The sequence below is a fragment of the Rhinoraja longicauda genome, chromosome 3 (genome assembly GCF_053455715.1).
Source record: "Rhinoraja longicauda isolate Sanriku21f chromosome 3, sRhiLon1.1, whole genome shotgun sequence".
NCBI lineage: Eukaryota > Metazoa > Chordata > Chondrichthyes > Rajiformes > Arhynchobatidae > Rhinoraja > Rhinoraja longicauda.
Window position 1 is genome coordinate 89,608,419 of NC_135955.1, and position 22,065 is coordinate 89,630,483.

At 44.2% G+C, this 22,065-nt stretch overlaps 2 protein-coding genes across 11 annotated transcripts in view; one reads left to right on the plus strand and one right to left on the minus strand.

Moving 5' to 3' along the window:
* The window catches only part of LOC144592173 (ceramide transfer protein), an 89,685-nt gene extending 70,494 nt beyond the window's left edge, over positions 1–19,191 (minus strand). For all 8 annotated transcript variants that reach the window (XM_078396635.1, XM_078396633.1, XM_078396637.1 and 5 more), the window contains exons 1-2: positions 18,872–19,191; positions 16,908–17,042 (exon numbers count right to left, since the gene is read on the minus strand). In XM_078396635.1, the coding sequence (XP_078252761.1) occupies positions 16,908–17,042; positions 18,872–19,129 (393 nt within the window). In that variant the 5' untranslated portion in view covers positions 19,130–19,191. The remainder of the gene's footprint in view (positions 1–16,907; positions 17,043–18,871) is intronic.
* A 116-nt stretch (positions 19,192–19,307) lies between these two features.
* Positions 19,308–22,065, plus strand: part of polk (polymerase (DNA directed) kappa) — a 70,376-nt gene continuing 67,618 nt past the window's right edge. For 2 of the 3 annotated variants that reach the window (XM_078396638.1, XM_078396640.1), the window contains exon 1: positions 19,308–19,512. The gene's annotated coding sequence lies outside the window, so the exon portion shown is untranslated. Of the gene's footprint in view, positions 19,559–22,065 lie in introns of all 3 variants that reach the window. The other variant, XM_078396639.1, reaches the window with a different exon arrangement.

Sequence of the window (22,065 nt, forward strand, 5' to 3'; positions counted from 1 at the left end):
AATTTCCAGCCTCTATTTCTACATGGTGCAGCTATTCACTGTCTCAAAGTCTCAGAGATCTGGGTTCAGTCCTAACCTCCAGTGTGCAATCTGCACATTGCCCCTTACCCGTGTGGGGGTCCTGTGTGCTCTCCCACATACGAGTAGATTCGTAGGCGAAACTGTAATTTGCCCTTGGGTGAAGGTGATCTTTTGCAATATGTTTAAGAATCAATGTGCTCTCGGTCACACTGCAGTAATACAGAGCACACCTTCATCGACACTACTTCCAAATAATATCATGGAAAATAATAGCCCTGGGGAACTCCGCATGTCATATTTGTCCGCTCTGTAATTACCTATAGAAGGGAGACACAAAATGCTAGAGTAACTCAGCGGGTCAGGCAGTATCTCTGGTGCTGGTTTAAAACACAGGTAGATGCTGCCTGACCCGCTGAGTTACTCCAGCATTTTTGTGTCTACCGTGGAAAATATATTACATATATGGAAAATAATGTTCACTTTACATAGAGCATAGAACAGTACAGCACAGGAATGGACCCTTCGACCCACAATCTTTGTACCGAACATGCTGCCAAATTAAACTGATCTCACCTGTCTGTACATGATCCATATCTCTCTATTCTTTGCACTTCCAAGTGCCTATCTAAAAGCCTCAAACACCACTATCACGGCCTCTGGCAAAGTGTTCCAGGCCCCTACCACACACCGTGTAAAAAAAAAAACACACTATGGCTATGCCCACTAGTGTTGGGCATTTCCACCATGGGGAAAAAGATTCTGACTGTCTACCCTATCTATGCCTCTCATAATTTCATATACTTCCATTAAGAATCCCCTCAACCTTCCTCAGAAACAGAGTGGCCAAAACTTGTACTCCAATTGATTAAAAAAACCTCACTCGCATTATTTACTTCCTGAAGGCCTACATTCCTTTACCTTAAGGTAACCATTTAGAGTTAGAGTCAGAGCATTGAAACAGACCCTTTGATCGAACTCGTCCATGCCAACCGTGTCCCTTCTAAGCTAGTGCGAGTTTGGGCCATATTCCTCTAAACCTTTCCTATCTACATTTTTGTCCATTATTACTGAAACACTTCAACTAAGTCAGAACTGGTATTACCAACTCAAAGCAAACAAAATTATACATGTTGGAAAATTGAAATAAAATAAATAACTAAAATAAATACTCAGCCGGTTAGGCAGAATTTTCAAAGAGGAAGAATCCAGCTTTTAAAATCAACAAACAGAATATTTACTCAATCTTTGGCATTTTAACCTACATTAGCACATTGAAATTAAAAATAGAAATGTTTATCTTTAGAATTGAGGAATTAATGTACACCAATCTATATACCAAAACTCTCGTTTGTTATCTTGTTTGTGACTGAACTTCAGCCAAAACTGTACACGATAGCGCGACAGTTTTAGGCCCACCTTACTCACCATTGTCACTTTAGTGATAATGCAAGTAGTTTTATTGAAATCGGTGTTATATTTTTAAAGTTATTCACATTTCAAAGTTTAAAAGGAGGGGGGAGTGGGGGACAAGGGAGTTGAGGAGAGAGGGAGGGAGGACAGGGTGCTGCACAAATGCAGGAGAGGTTTGGGCCCAACAGGTCCACTTGGTCTAGTAGTCAATTAACAACCAGAATTATTTTTATAATTTCCAGTGTAAATCTATAAATTGTGCATTTTTACCAAGAAACAATGCAGAGGTTTATCTGCTTCACCAATTGGCACGTTTTAACTTTAAAAACTTAACTTTAAAGTTTAAAAAAAACTTCAGATACAAGGCTATTAAAAAATAAACCCTTGGAATTTTTTGGGGATTACTTTTTCACACAGAGTGGTGGGTGTATGGAACAAGCTGCCAGAGGAGGTTATTGAGGCTGGGATTATCCCAACGTTTAAGAAAGTTAGACAGGTACATGGATAGGATAGGTTTGGAGGGATATGGACCGAATGCAGGCAGGTGGGACTAGTGTGGCTGGGACATGTTGGGTTGAAGGGCCTGCTTCCACACCGCATCACTCAATGACTCTAAACACAAGTGTCAGGCAAAATATCTGCAGAGATATAGTTATTGTTACAGGTAAAAAATTATTTACCCAAAATATTAACGAGATTTTTCAAGCCGCAGGAAACGTTTGGTGTTTGCGTCAAAACAAAACAAGCAAAATTTGAGTTATGTTCCAGTTAATCAAACATTTTAATAAACCAAAAAGTTCAAGACAATTTACAAACTAAATTAATTTGACGAAACAAAAGAAAGGGAACAGGAAAAAAAAAAGAACTAAAATGTTTATGTACATAAACTTCAATGGATGCAAGATTAAGTTTTCAGGTAACTTGAGATACCTTCCTGCCTTAGTTCCATGTCACAACCCTATGTTGTGGGTAAAAATATACAAAACAGCATTATTCTGCATGGAAAATAATTCTGCATCAAGATGGCATCTGTTGTGGACCTGCTGCGACAGAAGGCAAACTGCAGTGGATCAAGGCTGTCTGGGAGGCTGGAGTTTAGGTGCAACATCACCAGTCGCTCAAAGCAAATGTATCCAATAATTGTTCAAACATATTTTTGCACATTCACAAAATCATGTTATTTTGATGAACTTTATGCCCCTGCTTTAATGTATTAAAATAGCTTCTAACATTTTCCCTCCGACAGGTCATTTCTATTTCAGCTCAACACTGCTTACCAATGTTTTTTTGGCAATATATATGACATCCAATGTTAATAGCCTTCATGGTCGGAAAGATTGCAAAACCAGTTACAAAGCTATTGGACTGTATGTCATTTTGCAGCAAGTATTAGAGAAGAATTTCTGGGGGGCAATAAATTTGAGGAAGTGTTCATTAACGACTCAACCAGGAGGGACAAGGCAGGAAAAAAGGCAAAGTATAGTCGCAGATGCTGCTTCTTGCATTTTTCTTGGAGCCAACATGCAGCGAAAGGCGTGGAGCTGTCTGGTAGACAGGTTTTTATGCTGAGGACTTCATCTTTACATAGCCTTTGTCAGGTAAGGTAAAGGTAAATCTACACCAAGTCTGGTGGAAGTGTTTTGGCCACGGGAAGGAAACAATTGAGAAGGCAACGAATTTCCCCATGAAATACATTGGCACTTTGAAGGTGATGGTGAATTTCATCTTCCATGACATGAGCATACATGTACTATAATGCACAAATAGCCTCAATGGTAAAACATATACCAAACATTCAAAGATCAGTCTGAAGAAGGGTCTCGACCCAAAATGTCACCCATTCCTTCGCTCCAGAGATGCTGGCTGACAGGCCCAAATGGCCTACTGCACCTATTGTCTAACTACTTAAATGCCCTTGGACCAGCCTTCAAAAGCAATTTATTATTTATTGTGGGGTGCTAGGAAAATGACAAGAATATAGATACAGCTTGGTTAAGTGGATGGATGAGGACGCGGCTGAGGGAAAGCAATGAGAAAATAATTTGAGAACATTTTGATTTAAAATAGAAAGTTTTTTTTTCAAATGCTGAGAGATTGAAAGGTGTTATATTCAAGGGGAATTGGGTGTCCATGCACATGAACCATTTAAAGTTAACATGAGGTACAACAGGCAATAGACCTTTATTACAAGAGAACAAGAACCTTTTCCAATTACATAGGGCATTGATGGGACTGCTTCCGGAATACAGGCCTGCTCTCCCTATCCAAAGGCAGATTTAGAACAGAACAGTGATAAGGGGTTTGACATTCAAGGAGAGATTAAGCAAACGGTAGCCATCTTTTCTTAAGGGGCTTGATAACTTCCTTCTGTTCATTATGCTTACATAATGCTTATATATTATTACATTATGCTTATATATCGTTTTTAAGTTTAGAAACATACGATACTGTTACATTAAAATGCATGAGATTCTGCAAGGGTTTGACAGGGTAAATACATGAGGAAGGTTTCTCCTAGCAGATGTCAAGAACCAGGGGTCATAATCTCAGAATAAGCGCTTAGTTATCTGCCACAGGAGAGAAGATAGGTCTTCACTCAGATGGTGACATTTATTTGGAATTCTCTGCTAACAGGACTGTCAGGGCTCAGTCATTAAATGCGTTCAGAAGAGATTGATGGACGTTAGCTATTACAGGATATGGGTAAGTGCTAAAATGTGGTGCAAATTAAAATATCAGCCATGATCTTATTTAATGGTGTTGAAGGCCCCCCGGAGCTAATGACCTACTCTTGCCTCCACTAATGTTCATGTGGCTACAATAAAAGCACATGAGTTAAATGATTCATCAAAATAATGTACTAAAAGTACCAGTCTTATTCAGAAGGCCCCCTGCTTCAAATGGAAAACTCAACAATGGAAAAACAAAATGGACGTACAATTGACTGTAGCTGCTGATAACTGTAGCAAAAAAAAAGAGCAGCTGGAGGATGTTGGCGGGTCAGGCAGCATCTGTGGAAGGAAATGAATAGTCGATGTTTCAGGTTGAGAGCAAGGGGAAGTAGCCAGTATAAAGAGGTGGAACAAGTGCTCACAAGGGCTAACTGGACAGTCGGGGGTAATTGATTGGTAGGCGTCAGGTGGGGGTGGGTGGGGACAGTGACAGAGGTTGGGAGGAGATGAGTGGTAATAAGTGGGAGGTGATAGTTTAGTACTAAGCTAAACGCAAGTGGAGTACACAAGGTCGCTGATTTTGTAATCTGATAACAATAGAAAGTGAAGAATGGAATCAAATGTGGACGGTTGGTGACAAATAGGAACAGTGGGAGGGGAGCAGTAGAGGGTGGAAAGGAGGTCCATTGAGATGTGATTGGTGGGGTGGGAAACGCAACAGTGATAAGGGGCTGGGGACTAAGATGGGCATGTGTGAGAAGACTAGGAGGAGAGTGAAAAAGGACAAAGGCAGTGTGGGAACAGGAAGGGGAATTAAAATGACTAGCAACAGGGAAATGCAGCGGCCACAGGAGACAGAGCAGAGGAACTAGTTAAATTGGTCGCCTAGTCTGCATTTGGAATTTTCACATAGGTATATGGAACGTGCTGCCAGAAGAGGTCATTATGACAGGTACAATTACAACTTTTAAACGTGTTTTGGACAGCTACATGGATAGGAAAGGTTTAGAGGGATGTCGGTCAAACACAGATAAATGGAAATAGCATGGATGGGGCATTTGAGTCGGCACAGATGAGTTGCGCCGAAGGGCCTGTTTCCGTGTTATATGACTCGTAATATCCCTGCACATCTGGTAACCAAGTTACCAGGGACTATAGAAATTACTCCAAGTGACAGATCAGCCCCAAACATCTATTAATAAGAGATCACATTCCATGGATACAATCAATCATTTCATTAGAACTCTAACCAAACTCAATGTTGGCAACTTAATATAGGAAAGGATTAAAAGGGCTCCCGCAGCTACAGGAATGTATTCATATCATATCATCATATATATACAGCCGGAAACAGGCCTTTTCGGCCCTCCAAGTCCGTGCCGCCCAGTGATCCCCGTACATTAACACTATCCTACACCCACTAGGGACAATTTTTACATTTACCCAGCCAAGTATTCTACTGCATTAACTATAATTTTATTTGTGTAATTAGCGATACCACAACGAAAAGCTTTATTCATATTTAAATATATTTTTTAACAAACATATCCACCTTTTAAAACAAATATGGAAAAGACCTTGCCACATCAGCACCGATATTTAACCATCAGTGCAGTATCATGCACCATTTACATATTTTTACATTGTCTGACTTGATCAACCCATGGGAACTAAGTACGAGGTGGATCTATTACATCCCACCCCATGATTTAATAATGTCCCAGGTCTTCTTGTAGAGGAATTATAAACAAATGAGCACAATCAGGATAGGGTGGGAAGAAGAGATCCTTGTTTAATAATCATTTAGGATACAACTATAATCACGTCAATGCTCTCCTCGTGACTGAGTCCTCACCACTTCAGTTTTTGTGCAAAATGGCCATTCTACAAATCACTTGAGGGCTATCTAATGCTGGCAAGTTACCCACTGAAGGAGAAAAGAATTAGGAAAAACATTAAATGAACAACGCTGTAACATTTTAAAAGTGTGCAACTTTATTAGACTTGATTCCTCTGCAATGTTTATACTGTATTAAATTAAATATAAATAGTCAAATTGAAAAGACTAATTCTGTAATTCTTGTGGTTGCCTACTGCGAGTGCAGGCAAAATGCTGAAGTTTTATGGAAGTAATTGTGTAATACGGTATACCTGTAAAATAACATTTAACTATGGTAACAATAAATTATTTCCATAAACTTCAGCATTTTGCCTGCACTCACAAGAGTAGGCAATCACAAGAATAGGCAATACTACAAACAGTTTAAGAGACTGACATTGCAGGCACTCCTAGGACTGCATTAGCCGTAACTCATGAAGTCATGTGAGAAGGATGTTGGTTGTAACCCCTTTCAGAATGAACAAAATCTAGGTTCATACTTCATAGTTCATACTTCTGTGCAAGATTTCCTCAGTACCATCGCAGGTGGATGCCTTCCAGAAAAATGAGGTACACAAGTTACCCCATTAATAGCAGTTGAGTTTTTGCTGAATTTTAACCACCATCTTAACTACCATTAACTTAACTAAAAATAGTCAATTAGTCATTCTCACGTGACTATTTGTAAAGCTTGTTGCTTTTGTGTCATAACACGAGTCTGCTCTGGAAAAAGTCCAATTTTAACAAAGATGCAAATATAAATCCCAATGCTTATAAAAGGTATTGTTTTAATTAAAGATAGACACAAAGTGCTAGAGTAACTCAGCAAGTCAGGCATCATCTCTGAAAAAATGGATCGGTGACGTTTTGGTTCAGGACCTTTCTTCAGTCTGATTGTAGGGAGAGGAGCTGGAAGCAAGGACACAAAATGTTGGAGTAACTTGATTCCCATTCCCCCCTACAATAAGTCTGAAGAAGGGCTCTGACCTGAAACATCATTTATCCATTTTCTCCAAAGATGCTGCCTGACCTGCTGAGGTACTCCAGCACTTTGTGCCTATCTTTAGTATAAGCCAGCATCTGCAGTTCATTTTTATTACATACTGTTTTTAACTACTTTGTTCAACACTTGTCAAGACTGCTAGTAAATGAACAATGTGCCAAGACACTTTTGTTTAGTTTAGTGATACAGCAAGAGGCCAGAAGTTACAGAAAGAGGCCCTTTGGCCCAAACTCCATATCAACCATCTGTTCATACAAGTTCCACATTATCCCACTTTCTCACCCACTAGGGGGAATTTACAGAGGTCAAATGAACCTACAAACTGTATATCTTTGGAATGCAGGAGGAAACCAGAGCACAAGGAGGAAACACACGTGGTTACAGGGAGAACGTACAAACTCTATATAGATTGCACCCAATGTCAGGATTAAGATAGAAAAAAGTTGCAGGAATAGGCCATTCAGCCCTTCGACCCAGCACCGCCATTCAATCTGATCATGGCTGATCATCCAAAATCAGAACCCCGTTCCTGCTTTCTCCCCATATCCCTCGTTTCCATTAGCCCCAAGAGCTATAACTAACTCCCTCTTGAATACATCCAGTGAATTGGCCTCCACTGCCTTCTGTGGCAGAGAATTCCACAGATTTACAACTGTGTGAAAAAGTTTTTCCTCATCTCATTCCTAAATGGCCTAGTCCTAAGTGACTACAAGCCCAGTCGATCCATTCTTTCATCATACGACAGTCCCGCCATTCCAGGAATTAACCTGGTGAACCTACGCTGCACTCCCTCAATAGCAAGAATGTCCTTCCTCAAATTAGGAGATCAAAACGGCCCACAATATTCCAGGTGTGGTCTCACCAGGGCCCTGTACAACTGATTGAACCCAAGTCTCTGGTGCTGTGAAGCAGCAGCCTTTCCAGCTGTGCCACCCTTTTCAGGAAAGATCCTTTGCCACTACTTCATATCTCAAGAAGAGTGTTCATTCAAAATGAAAAACGTTCATTACTATTGGGCAGCATGGTGGCCCAGTGGTAGAGTTGCTGCCTCACAGTACTGGAGACCTGGGTTTGATCCTGACTACAGGTGCCGTCTATACGGAGTTTGCACGTTCTCCTTGTGATCGCACGGGATTTTTCTGGGTGCTCCAGTCTCCCCTCACATTCCAGACATGCAGGTTTGTAGGTTAATTAGCTTCTGTAAATTGTCCCAATGTGTGTAAGATAGAACTAGTCTGCATGTAATTGCTGGTCAGTGTGGACTCAATGGGCTGAAGGGCTTCTCCATGCTGCATCTCTAGACTAAATTTTAAAAGCCGGTTTAAATATATGCTATATACCTCACAGTTGAATAGACTAATAAATATTTGCAAATATTTCACATTAAATCATTAATGCTCTGAATTGTACAAGAACCATTATAAAATGTTAAAGTATTTCAGCTATCCCCCGGCAGCAGACCTGGCTCGCCCACCGCAGAACCAGCAAACCCACCCTGAAGAGGGAGGCCACCGAGAAGCCCTGCTGCTCCCTGATGACCGTAGAACTGAAGAGGGAGGAGTCAGCGGACACAAAAACAAAGGGCCGGTAAGATCTTACCTCCCGCACCCTCAAGGTCAGCTGCAGAAGGTGCCTCTCGAGCATAAAGGCTGAATGGTGGCCGGGCGAGGAGAGGGATGACGGTCTGCTGGCCAATCTGGATCAAGGTGACAGCTTGAGGCCCTGCAGTTGTCTGGGGCTCAACTGGAGCTGCTTCAGGAGGCTGAGGGTGCAGACCAAACGCAGCCTGCAGCAGCATGGAGTGGTGGAGGATGCCTACAGCTTCGCTTGGCCAGGCCAATCTTGCAACGCCACCAGGACTATGGGCCTTTATGGCCAATGACTTACAGCAACTTCGACTTTGAAAATGGCGCCAAAACCTGGTAACCCTTGTATTTGGTCTCAGTGGACCATTTCTATGTACTTTGTACTTAATCTGGGATTGCATTTATGTAGAGTGATAATTTACAGAACTGTATGCCAAACGAACTTCACTGTACCTCAGTATGTGATAATACAGAACCATTGAATCATATGCAATATTAAAATGAAAGATAGCAACATGGCTCCGATAGAATGCAATTCCTATCATCTTTACACTTAAGGCCTTTCATGTGAATGGCACAAAATTCCCCACAAGGAGGGAGAGAAATTGATCTACGATGTCCTCATTTATCGTAGCAACTTGTAAAAGACCACAAATATCTCTGTCATATGATATCATGACTAAACACATTAGTATTAAAGGTTCCCAAGTAGAACAAGTTCATTTTCAAATTCTGTTCCAGGCACCCCAGATTTTTATGTTCCAACACAATTAAATTCTATTACAAATTGAGATATGTAATAGGAAAAAAATCACATGTGGTTAAAGTGCACATTGTCAGATTTTATGAAAGGCCAGTTTTATACATTTTGGTTTCACCATGTAGAAATTGCAGCAGTGTTCATACATAGTCCCTCCACTTCAGGGCAGCATAATGTTTCGGACACATGACTTTACAGGCGTTTGTAATTGCTCAGGTGTCTAATTGCCTCCTTAATGCAGGTATAAGAGAGCTCTCAGCACCTCGTCTTTCCTCCAGTCTTTCCATCACCTTTGGAAACTTTTATTGCTGTTTATCAACATGAGGACCAAAGTTGCGCCAACGAAAGTCAAAGAAGCTATTATGAGACTGAGAAACATGAATAAAACTGTTATAGACATCAGCCAAACCTTAGGCTTACCAAAATCAACTGTTTGGAACATCATTAAGAAGAGAACACCGGTGAACTTACTAATCGCAAATAGACTGGCAGGCCAAGGAAGACCTCCACAGCTGATGACAGAAGAATTCTCTCAATAATAAAGAAAAATCCCCAAACACCCGTCCGACAGACCAGAAACACTCTTCAGGAGTCAGGTGTGGATTTGTCAATGACCACGGACGGCTGAAGACTTCATGAACAGAAATACAGCTACACTGCAAGATGCAAACCACTGGTTAGCTGCAAAAATAGGGTGGCCAGGTTACAGTTTGCCACAAAGTACTTAAAAGAGCAACCACAATTCTGGAAAAAAGGTCTTGTGGAGAGATGAGACAAAGATGAACTTAGATCAGAGTGATGGCAAGAGCAAGATATGGAGGAGAGAAGGAACTGCCCAAGATCCAAAGCATACCATCTCATCTGTGAAACAGTGTTGAGGGGTGTTATGGCCTGGGCATGTATGGCTGCTGAAGGTACTGGCTCGCTTATCTTCATTGATGATGCAACATACTGATGGTTGGTGGTAGCATAATGAATTCTGAAGTGTATAGACACATCCTATCTGCCCAAGTTCAAACAAATGCCCCAACGGTTCATTCTACAGCAAGACAATGATCCCAAACAGACTGCTAAAGCAACAAAGGAGTTTTCAAAGCTAAAAAATGATCAATTCTTGAGTAGCCAAGTCAATCACCTGATCTGAACCCAATTGAGCATGCCTTTTATATGCTGAAGAGAAATCTGAAGGGGACTAGGCCCCAAAACAAGCATAAGCTAAAGATGGCTGCAATACAGAGCATCACCATAGAAGACACCCAGCATCATGGTGATGTCCATGAATCACAGACTTCAAGCAGTCATTGCATGCAAAGGATATGTAACAAAATACTAAACATGACTAATAATGTCTTCCTAGTTGTTGACTTCCCTCAAGATTCAAGATATCTTTATTTGTCATCCAAAAAACAAGTTTTTTGGACGAAATTTAGTCACCCACAGTCCAATAATAAAAGCAATAAAACAAGCAAATTACACAACCCCAACCAACACACAAAAAAAAAAAGAAAAAGAAAAGACAGTGTCCATCCTTATCTGTATCCCTTAATTTTTATAAACCTCTACAAGGTCACTCCCTAAGCCTCCTTCACTCTAGAGAAAACTGTCACAGGCTGTCCAGTTAAAAAAGATTCAATAGACAATAGACAATAGACAATAGGTGCAGGAGTAGGCCATTCAGCCCTTCGAGCCAGCACCGCCATTCAATGCGATCATGGCTGATCACTATCAATCAGTACCCCGTTCCTGCCTTCTCCCCATACCCCCTCACTCCGCTATCCTTAAGAGCTCTATCCAGCTCTCTCTTGAAAGCATCCAACGAACTGGTCTCCACTGCCTTCTGAGGCAGAGAATTCCACACCTTCACCACCCTCTGACTGAAAAAGTTCTTCCTCATCTCCGTTCTAAATGGCCTACCCCTTATTCTCAAACTGTGGCCCCTTGTTCTGGACTCCCCCAACATTGGGAACATGTTATCTGCCTCTAATGTGTCCAATCCCCTAATTATCTTATATGTTTCAATAAGATCCCCCCTCATCCTTCTAAATTCCAGTGTATACAAGCCCAATCGCTCCAGCCTTTCAACATACGACAGTCCCGCCATTCCGGGAATTAATCTAGTGAACCTACGCTGCACGCCCTCCATAGCAAGAATATCCTTCCTCAAATTTGGAGACCAAAACTGCACACAGTACTCCAGGTGCGGTCTCACCAGGGCCCGGTACAACTGTAGAAGGACCTCTTTGCTCCTATACTCAACTCCTCTTGTTACGAAGGCCAACATTCCATTGGCTTTCTTCACTGCCTGCTGAACCTGCATGCTTCCTTTCATTGACTGATGCACTAGGACACCCAGATCTCGTTGAACTCCCCCTCCTCCTAACTTGACACCATTCAGATAATAATCTGCCTTTCTATTCTTACTTCCAAAGTGAATAACCTCACACTTATCTACATTAAACTGCATCTGCCATGTATCCGCCCACTCACACAACCTGTCCAGGTCACCCTGCAGCCTTATTGCATCTTCCTCACAATTCACACTACCCCCCAACTTAGTATCATCTGCAAATTTGCTAATGGTACTTTTAATCCCTTCGTCTAAGTCATTAATGTATATCGTAAATAGCTGGGGTCCCAGCACCGAACCTTGCGGTACCCCACTGGTCACTGCCTGCCATTCCGAAAGGGACCCATTTATCCCCACTCTTTGCTTTCTGTCTGTTAACCAATTTTCTATCCATGTCAGTACCCTACCCCCAATACCATGTGCCCTAATTTTGCCCACTAATCTCCTATGTGGGACCTTGTCGAAGGCTTTCTGAAAGTCGAGGTACACCACATCCACTGACTCTCCCTTGTCAATTTTCCTAGTTACATCCTCAAAAAATTCCAGTAGATTTGTCAAGCATGATTTCCCCTTCGTAAATCCATGCTGACTCGGAACGATCCCGTTACTGCTATCCAAATGCTCAGCAATTTCGTCTTTTATAATTGACTCCAGCATTTTCCCCACCACTGATGTCAGACTAACTGGTCTATAATTACCCGTTTTCTCTCTCCCTCCTTTCTTAAAAAGTGGGATAACATTTGCTATTCTCCAATCCACAGGAACTGATCCTGAATCTATAGAACATTGAAAAATGATCTCCAATGCTTCCACTATTTCTAGAGCCACCTCCTTAAGTACTCTGGGATGCAGACCATCAGGCCCTGGGGATTTATCAGCCTTCAGTCCCATCAGTCTACCCAAAACCATTTCCTGCCTAATGTGGATTTCCTTCAGTTCCTCCATCACCCTAGGTTCTCCAGCCCCTAGAACATTTGGGAGATTGTGTGTATCTTCCTCAGTGAAGACAGATCCAAAGTAACGGTTTAACTCGTCTGCCATTTCTTTGTTCCCCATAATAAATTCCCCTGCTTCTGTCTTCAAGGGACCCACATTTGCCTTGACTATTTTTTTCCTCTTCACGTACCTAAAAAAACTTTTGCTATCCTCCTTTATATTATTGGCTAGTTTACCCTCGTACCTCATCTTTTCTCCTCGTATTGCCTTTTTAGTTAACTTTTGTTGCTCTTTAAAAGAGTCCCAATCCTCTGTCTTCCCACTCTTCTTTGCTATGTTATACTTCCTCTCCTTAATTTTTATGCTGTCCCTGACTTCCCTTGTCAGCCACAGGTGTCTCTTACTCCCCTTAGAGTCTTTCCACCTCTTTGGAATAAATTGATCCTGCAACCTCTGCATTATTCCCAGGAATACCTGCCATTGCTGTTCTACCGTCTTCCCTGCTAGGGCCTCCTTCCAATCAATTTTGGCCAGCTCCCGCCTCATGCCTCTGTAATCCCCTTTGCTATACTGTAATACCGACACTTCCGATTTTCCCTTCTGCCTTTCCATTTGCAGAGTAAAACTTATCATGTTGTGATCACTGCCTCCTAATGGCTCTTTTACCTCTAGTCCCCTTATCAGATCAGGATCATTACACAACACTAAATCCAGAATTGCCTTCTCCCTGGTAGGCTCCAGTACAAGCTGTTCTAAGAATCCATCTCGAAGGCACTCTACAAACTCTCTTTCCTGGGGTCCATTTCCAACCTGATTTTCCCAGTCTACCTGCATGTTGAAATCTCCCATAACCACCGTAGCATTACATTTTTGACACGCCAATTTTATCTCCTGATTTAACTTGCACCCTAAGTCGAGGCTACTGTCTGGGGGCCTATAGATAACTCCCATTAGGGTCTTTTTACCCTTACAATTTCTCATTTCTATCCATACTGATTCAACATCTCCTGATTCTATGTCACCCCTTGCAAGGGAATGAATATCATTCCTTACCATCAGAGCAACCCCACCCCCTCTGCCCACCTGTCTGTCTTTTCTACACTCCAGTCCCAGCAACATCTTTGTGAATCTTTTTTTTTGCAGTCTCTCTAGCTTAGTCACATTCTTAGAGTCTTAGAGTGATACAGTGTGGAAACAGACCCTTCGGCCCAGCTTGCCCACACAGGCCAACATGTCCCAGCTACACTAGTCCCATCTGCCTGCACAGGGTCCATATCCCTCCAACCCTGTCCTATCCATGTACCTGTCTAACTGTTTCTTAAATGTGGGGATAGTCCCAGCCTCATCTACCTCCTCTGGCAGCTTGTACCGGACACTCACCACTCAATATGTGAAAAGTTATCCCTCAGATTCCTATTAAAAAAATTTCCCCTTCACTTTGAACCCAAGTCCTCCACTCTGGACAAGAGACTCTGTGCATTTATCTGATTTATTCCTCTCATGATTTTGTACCTTCTTCTTCTTAAATAAGGTACAAAATCATGAGAGGACTAGATCGGGTAAATCCTCTCATGATTTTGTATCTCTATAAGATCACCCCTCATCCTCCTGCACCTCAAGAAATAGACACCCAGCTTACTCAACCTCTTCCTATAGCTCACACCCTCTAGTCATGGCAACATCCTCTGAACCCTTTCAAGCTTGATAATATCTTTCCTATTACATGGTGCCCAGATCTGAATACAATATTCTAAATGCGGTCTCACCAACATCATATACAACTGCAACACGACGTCCCAACTCTATACACTGACTGATGAAGGCCAAAGTGCCAAAAGCCTTTTTGACCACCTTATCTATCTGCGACTCGACTTTAAGGGGACCATGCACCTGCACTCCCAGATCCCTCAGCTCTAGAACACTCCACAGAGGCCTACCATTCACTGTGTAGGTCCTGTCCTTGGTGGACATCCCAAAATGCAACACCTCATACTTCACTGTATTAAATTCCATCAACCATTCCTCAGCCCATCTGGCCAAACGATCCAGATCCTGCTGCAATCTTTCACAACCATCTTCACTATCTGCAAAACCACCCTCTTATGTATCATCAGCAAATTTGCTAACCTTACCCTGTATGTTCTCATCCAAATCATCGGTGTGGATAACAAACAGTAACAGGCCCAACTAGTCACAGACCAAGAAGCAACCTTCCACCATCACCATCTGCTTCCTTCCAAGGAGCCAATTTGCTATCCAGTCAGCTATCTCTCCTCAGATGTCATGTGATCTAACCTTCCAGAGCAGCCTACCATGCAGAACCTTGTCAAATACCTTACTGAAATCCATGTATGCAACATCTACAGCTCTGCCCTCATTGATTTCTTTGAAGACGTGAACAAAAAAGTCGATCAGATTAGTGAGACCAGTCCTCCCACGTATAAAATCATGCTGACTATCCCTAATGAGCCCTTGCCCATCCAAATGACTGTATAACCTATTCCTCAGAATACTCTACAGTAACTTTCCAACTACAGATGTTAAGGTTACCGACCCATAGTTCCCAGCATTTTCCCTGCAGCCCTTCCCGAAAAGAGGCACAACATTTACCACTGTCCAGTCTTCCGGCACCTCTCCTGTATTTAAGGACGACTCGTAAATTTCAACCAGGGCTCCCGCAATTTTCTCTTCTTATAGTACATCAACCAGAACTGCACATATTCCAGTGCTGTATCACAACTGTAACATTACATCTCAACTTTTGTATTCAATTTCCCGTCTGATGAAAGTAAGTGTGCCGTATGCTTTCCTCACCAATCTGTCTACATGTGTTACCACATTCAGGGAACTATGTACTTGTGCCCCATACGTTTCTCAGTTCTACAACACCTTCAGAGCCCTGACATTTACACTATACCTCTTGCTCTGGTTTAACTTCCAGTGTGTATTTAAAACACACTCACACTTGTCCGATTTGCTCACGTTCCCAATTGCTCTACATCCTGTTGTAAGCCTAGACAACCTTCTTCACTGTCTACTACATTTTGGTGTTAATCAGCACACTCACTAATCATGTCATCTACATTCTCATCTTATTGAAACATATTAAATTCTTAAGGGGTTGGAGAGGCTAGATGCGGGAAGATTGTTCCCGATGTTGGGGAAGTCCAGAACCAGGGGTCACAGCTTAAGGATAAGGGGGAAGTCTTTTAGGACCGAGATGAGAAAACATTTCTTCACACAGAGAGTGGTGAGTCTGTGGAATTCTCTGCCGCAGAAGGTAGTTGAGGCCAGTTCATTGGCTATATTTAAGAGGGAGTTAGATGTGGCCCTTATGGCTAAAGGGATCAGGGGGTATGGAGAGAAGGCAGGTACAGGTTACTGAGCTGGATGATCAGCCATGACCATATTGAATGGCGGTGCAGGCTCGAAGGGCCGAATAGCCTACTCCTGCACCTATTTTCTATGTTTCTAAAATTGTTCTAAAATATATGATCAATAACAGGGGACCCACTACAGATCCCAGTGGTGTACCACTGGTTACAGATCTCCAAATGTGAAAAACAACTCTCGACTACAATCCTCTAACTCCTTGCACACAGTCACTTTTGTTGCATCCAATTTACTAGCCCATCCTACATCCCTTGTGTCCTCACTTTATAGACCAGTCTACCATGCAGGATTTGATAAAAGTCTTGTTACAGTCCATGCACACAACATCCTCTGCTCTCATCAATCCTCTTGGACACCTTGTCAAAAAACTCAATAAGATTGCACTTTTACAATCAGACCCAAAACTAGCGAGTTACAACTGTTCCAAAGACGTACAGGTATGTAGGTATGTAGGTTAATTGGCTGGGTAAATGTAAAAAAAAAAAAAAAATGTCCCTAGTGGGTGTAGGATAGTGTTAATGTACGGGGATCACTGGGCGGCACGGACTTGGAGGGCCGAAAAGGCCTGTTTCCGGCTGTATATATATGATATGATAAACCAGTGATATCATTTTTGCACTGAGTAAAGTTAAACAAAAGTTATTTGACAATGTTAAACAATGGACTATTTGGGCAAAGATGACCACATTGCATCTACCAAATTTCATTACAGGCGAGGGGAGAACAATCCAATCAGTTCATAAAGTCAGTAAGGAACAGTGTTTAAATATATTAAAACCTTATTAGCCATACATATTTTGCAGGGGTATTGACAACATTGAACACTCAACTAACCAGGTAAACGTATTAAATATTGTACAATGTATAGGATTATTAAAATCAATGAAAATGAAAACTTACAGTAATTACAGCCTTACTCAGACATATTGAACCTCTACAACCGTATTCTGTTTCATCCTCAGATTTGTAGTAACTTAGGGTATTGGTTTTTAAAACCACCCATCGGTCCTGCCAGCCATGGATATAGTTGGTCCACTGAAAAGATAACACGTAATAAAATTAGTAGATTGAAAGATACTTTCACCATACAAAAAAACAAGTCAAACTTTCTCTCATTCTACAATGTCGATATATATATATATATATATATATATATATATATATATATATATATATATATATATATATATATCATTCAGTAAACTCACAAGAAAACGTATGGCGAAATAATCAAGCAGATTCAGCCAATTTCGAGATGATTAGGGGAGATGGGCACATTACTCACTCTAAGCGAGTGTTGCGTCAACACGAACACACCCGAGTTCAGAGGAAAGTTTAAAAACGATCGAGTGCATCAGCCAACACACACACTTCGGACTCGGGGTCAAATTGTAACTCAGGAGATATAAACAACGCGAAAGATTGGCAGAAACTGAACAAGTTATTTACACACACACAAAAAAAAAGAACACCACAAAATCTGAGAGAAACTCTCGGTCCACCATTAGTGACTTTTACTTTACTACAAAACCGTTTGAAAACACTAGCAGGTCTCATTACACCGCCCATCGGTGCTGAGAGTCGCTGACAGGCCTTGGGAGCTGCAAGGCAAAACCTCCCTGTTACCGGGGAGACAAGACAGCCTGAAGTGGCGCAGCGGTAGAGTTGCTTCCTCCCTGAGACCCGGGTTCAATCCTGACCTCGGGTGCTGTCTATATTGAGTTTGTACGTTCTCCCTGTGACCGCGTGGGTTTTCTCCGGGGCGCTCCGGTTTCTCCTCTCACACTCCGAAGACGAGTTGGTTAATTGGCTTCGATAAATATTGCAAATTGTCCCCAGTGCAGTGCGTATTGGATAGTGTTAGTGTGCGGGGATCGCCGCTGGTCGGTGGGCCGAAGCAAGGGCCTGTTTCCGCGCTGCTGCAACGATTGAAACTAAACTAGTTAAACAGATAGAGGTGGTTTACTGTCTGCTCCCGCTCGGCGGAGCCGGGGAAGAGCAGCAGCAGGAGGAGGCTGTGTGTGGACGTTAATGGGCCGTGGCCGACACACACACACAAGCAAGCAATAAGGGAGGGAGAGGGGGGAAAGGAGGGGAGAGGGGGGGGAAGGAGGGGAGAGGGGGGGGAAGGAGGGGAGAGGGGGGGGGAAGGAGGGGAGAGGGGGGGAAGGAGGGGAGAGGGGGGGGAAGGAGGGGGAAGGAGGGGAGAGGGGGGGAAGGAGGGGAGAGGGGGGGAAAGGAGGGGGGAAGGAGGGAGAGGGGGGGAAGGAGGGAGAGGGGGGGGAAGGAGGGAGAGGGGGGGGAAGGAGGGAGAGGGGGGGGAAGGAGGGAGAGGGGGGGGAAGGAGGGAGAGGGGGGGGAAGGAGGGAGAGGGGGGGAAGGAGGGAGAGGGGGGGGAAGGAGGGAGAGGGGGGGGGAAGGAGGGAGAGGGGGGGAAGGAGGGAGAGGGGGGGGAAGGAGGGAGAGGGGGGGAAGAGGGGGAAGGAGGGAGAGGGGGGGAAGGAGGGAGAGGGGGGGAAGGAGGGAGAGGGGGGGGAAGGAGGGAGAGGGGGGAAGGAGGGAGAGGGGGGGGAAGGAGGGAGAGGGGGGAAGGAGGGAGAGGGGGGAAGGAGGGAGAGGGGGGAAGGAGGGAGAGGGGGGGAAGGAGGGAGAGGGGGGGAAGGAGGGAGAGGGGGGGAAGGAGGGAGAGGGGGGGAAGGAGGGAGAGGGGGGAAGGAGGGAGAGGGGGGGAAGGAGGGAAGGGGGGAAGGAGGGAGAGGGGGAAGGAGGGAGAGGGGAAGGAGGAAGGGAACGAGGGAGGGTAGCGGTGAGGAGATTCCCTCACAGAGAGAGGGACAGGGACAGGGGGGTGGAGGGGGGCTCACCTTGCTCAGTATCCCGCACAGCTCAACAGGCGGCCCCGACTCGGTGTCCAGATCCTCGGAGGAGGAGGAATTCCAGCTCTGGTTGTCCGACATTGAGAGAGGGGGGTGAGGGTGTGGGCCGCGGCCCGGTGAGGGAGGGAGGAGGAGGGGGGCAGGAGGTTGTTGTTGTTGTTGTTGTTGCCTTGGTCCAGGAGGAGGCGGCGGCCGTGTTGTCACCGGCGCTGCCGTCGCTGCTGCTGCCGTTGCCGTTGCTCTCATCGGAGCTCAAGACGCCACCATGTTTGTGACATCAGCCGCGAGACGGCGCGGGCACGAGGGAGGCGCGGGCAGGAGCGCGCGCAGGGCGGGCGGGCGGGAGGGAGGGGGGGGGGGGGAGAGCGCGAGCGCGCGCAGGGGGAGGGAGGCGCGGGCACGAGCGCGCGCAGGGCGGCCCAGCGGGAGGGGAGAGCGCGCGCGCACGGGGACGGGCGCGAACGAGCGCTCAGGGCGCTGGCTGCCGTGACGTGGGGTGCCCCCCCCCCCCAGATCTGGGCCAAGGTTCCATCAACCCAACCAACATCAAACAGCAGCAGCAGCAACAACAACAACAACAACAACAGCAGCGGTAGAGTTGCTGCCTCACAGCGCCACGGAGACCCCGGGTACGATCCTCATCACGGGTGCTTGTCTCTGACTGTACCGGAATTTGTACGTTTTCCAAGTGTCCCCCCCCCCCCAAAAGACGTGTGCAGGTTTGTACAAGTGTAAATTGTTCCCCAGTGGGTGTGTGTATATAGGATGGTGGTGTTAATGTACGGGTGATCGCTGGTCAGATAGTGCGGACCCGGTGGGCCGAAGGGCCTGTTTCGGAGCTGCACAGTATCTCTAAACTAAACCAAACAGCAGCGGCAGCAACAACTGGAGGAAACCCTACAAGATCTGCCTCTGAAACCTTTCCTCCGCACAATTTGATTGCCCAAAGAGAACATCAGTCAGACAAGTAGTTCTCCAAGTGTCCAATCTGCGAGGAAGACACAACTAAGCAAAGAAAAATATAAAACCACACATTGTATATATTTTTGTCACATGTTTCTACTCTGCAAGCCTGCGGTGTAGACAAATGTAGGTCCCTTACAAACAAAGAGACAGGTGAATTTATAATGGGGAAGCAAGGAAATGGCAGAACAGTTAAACGAGTCCCAAGGAAGACACAAACATTCTCCCAGAAATACTAGGGGACTGAGGATCTAGAGAGAGGGAGGGAGGAATTGAAGGGAATCCATATTAGTCAAGAAATGGTGTTGGGTAAAATGTTGGGACTGAAGGCAGATAAATCCCCAGGGCCTGATGGTCTGCATCCCAGAGTACTCAAGGAGGTGCCCCCAGAAATCGTGGATGCATTGGTGATCATTTTCCAATGTTCTCTCGACTCTGGATCAATTCCTTTGGACTGGAGGATAGCCAATGTAACTCCACTTTTTAAGAAAGGAGGGAGAGAGTAAACAGGGAATTATAGCCTTTGACAAGGTCCCACACAAGAGATTAGTGTGCAAAATTAGAACACATGGTATTGGGGACAGGGGATTGACATAGATAAAGAACTGGTTGGCAGACAGGAAGCAAAGAGTAGGAATTAACGGGTCCTTTTCAGAATGGCAGACAGTGACTAGCGGGGTGCCGCAAGGCTCGGTGCTGGGACCCCCGTTATTTACAATATATATTAACGATTTAGACGAGGGAATTAAATGTGAAATCTCCAGGTTTGTGGATGACACAAAGCTGAGTGGCAATGTGTGTTGTGGTGAGGATGCTATGAGGCTGCAGGGTGACTTGGATAGGTTGGGTGAGTGGGCAGATGCAGTATAATGTGGATAAATGTAAGGTTATCCACTTTGATCGCAAGAACAGGAAGGCAGATTATTATCTGAATGGTGTCAGATTAGGAAAAGGGGGGGTGCATCGAAACCTGGGTGTGCTTGTACATCAATCACTGAAAGTAAGCAAGCTTCACAGTAGGCAGTGAAGAAAGCTAATGGCAGGTTGGCCATCATTGCAAGAGGATTTGCGTTTAGAAGCAAGGAGGTCCTACTGCAGTTGTACAGGGCCCTGGTGAGACCACACCTGAAGTATTGTGTGCAATTTTGGTTTCCTAATTTGAGGAAGGACATTATTGCTATTGAGGGAGTGCAGCGTAGGTTCGCCAGGTTAATTCCCGGGATGGCGGGACTGACATATAATGAAAGAATGGGTCGACTGGGCTTGTATTCACTGGAACGTAGAAGGATGAGAGAGGATCTTATAGAAACATGTAAAATTCTTAAGGGATTGGACAGGCTAGATGCAGGAAAAATGTTCCCGATTTTTGTGGGAGTCCTGAACCAGGGGTCATAGTTTAAGAATAAGGGGTAGGCCATTTAGGACTGAAATAAGGAAAACCTTTTTCATGCAGAGTTGTGAATCTGTGGAATTCTCTGCCACAGAAGGCAGTGGAGGCCAATTCACTGTTTGTTTTCAAGAGAGTTAGATTTAGCTCTTAGGGCTAAAGGAATCCAGGGATTTGGGGAAAAAGCAGGAAAGGGGTACTGATTTTAGATGATCAGCCATGATCATATTGAATGGCGGTGCTGGCTCGAAGGGCCGATTGGCCTACTCCTGCACCTATTTTACTATGGTTCTTATTGGTGACAAGGACCCGTAAACTTCAATCCGTATTGTTGTGTATATGGGTGCAAGTACACTTTAACTATTGTACTATAACTTTGGACACATCGGTGAATCAGCCACTGGTGTAAATTGAGAAACAAGGCACTGCAGACGTTGTTTTACAAAAATTAGAACACACTCCTTCCTGCACATTGTATCTTCTGTTTGTCTGTAAATTGAGTGTTGACTATCTTAAATGTATATAAGGTTTGTTAGTAGTTTGTTCGTGAGGTCATTTATTTCATTAACTCGCATATAGTCAATACATAGAAACATAGAAAATAGGTGCAGGAGGAGGCCATTCGGCCCTTCGGGCCAGCACCGCCATTCATTGTGATCATGGCTGATCGTTCCCAATCAATACCCCGTTCCTGCCTTCTCCCCATATCCCTTGATTCCACTAGGCCCTAGAGCTCTATCTAACTCGCTCTTAAATCCATCCAGTGATTTGGCTTCCACTGCCCTCTGTGGCAGAGAATTCCACAAATTCACAACTCTGGCCGAAAAAGTTT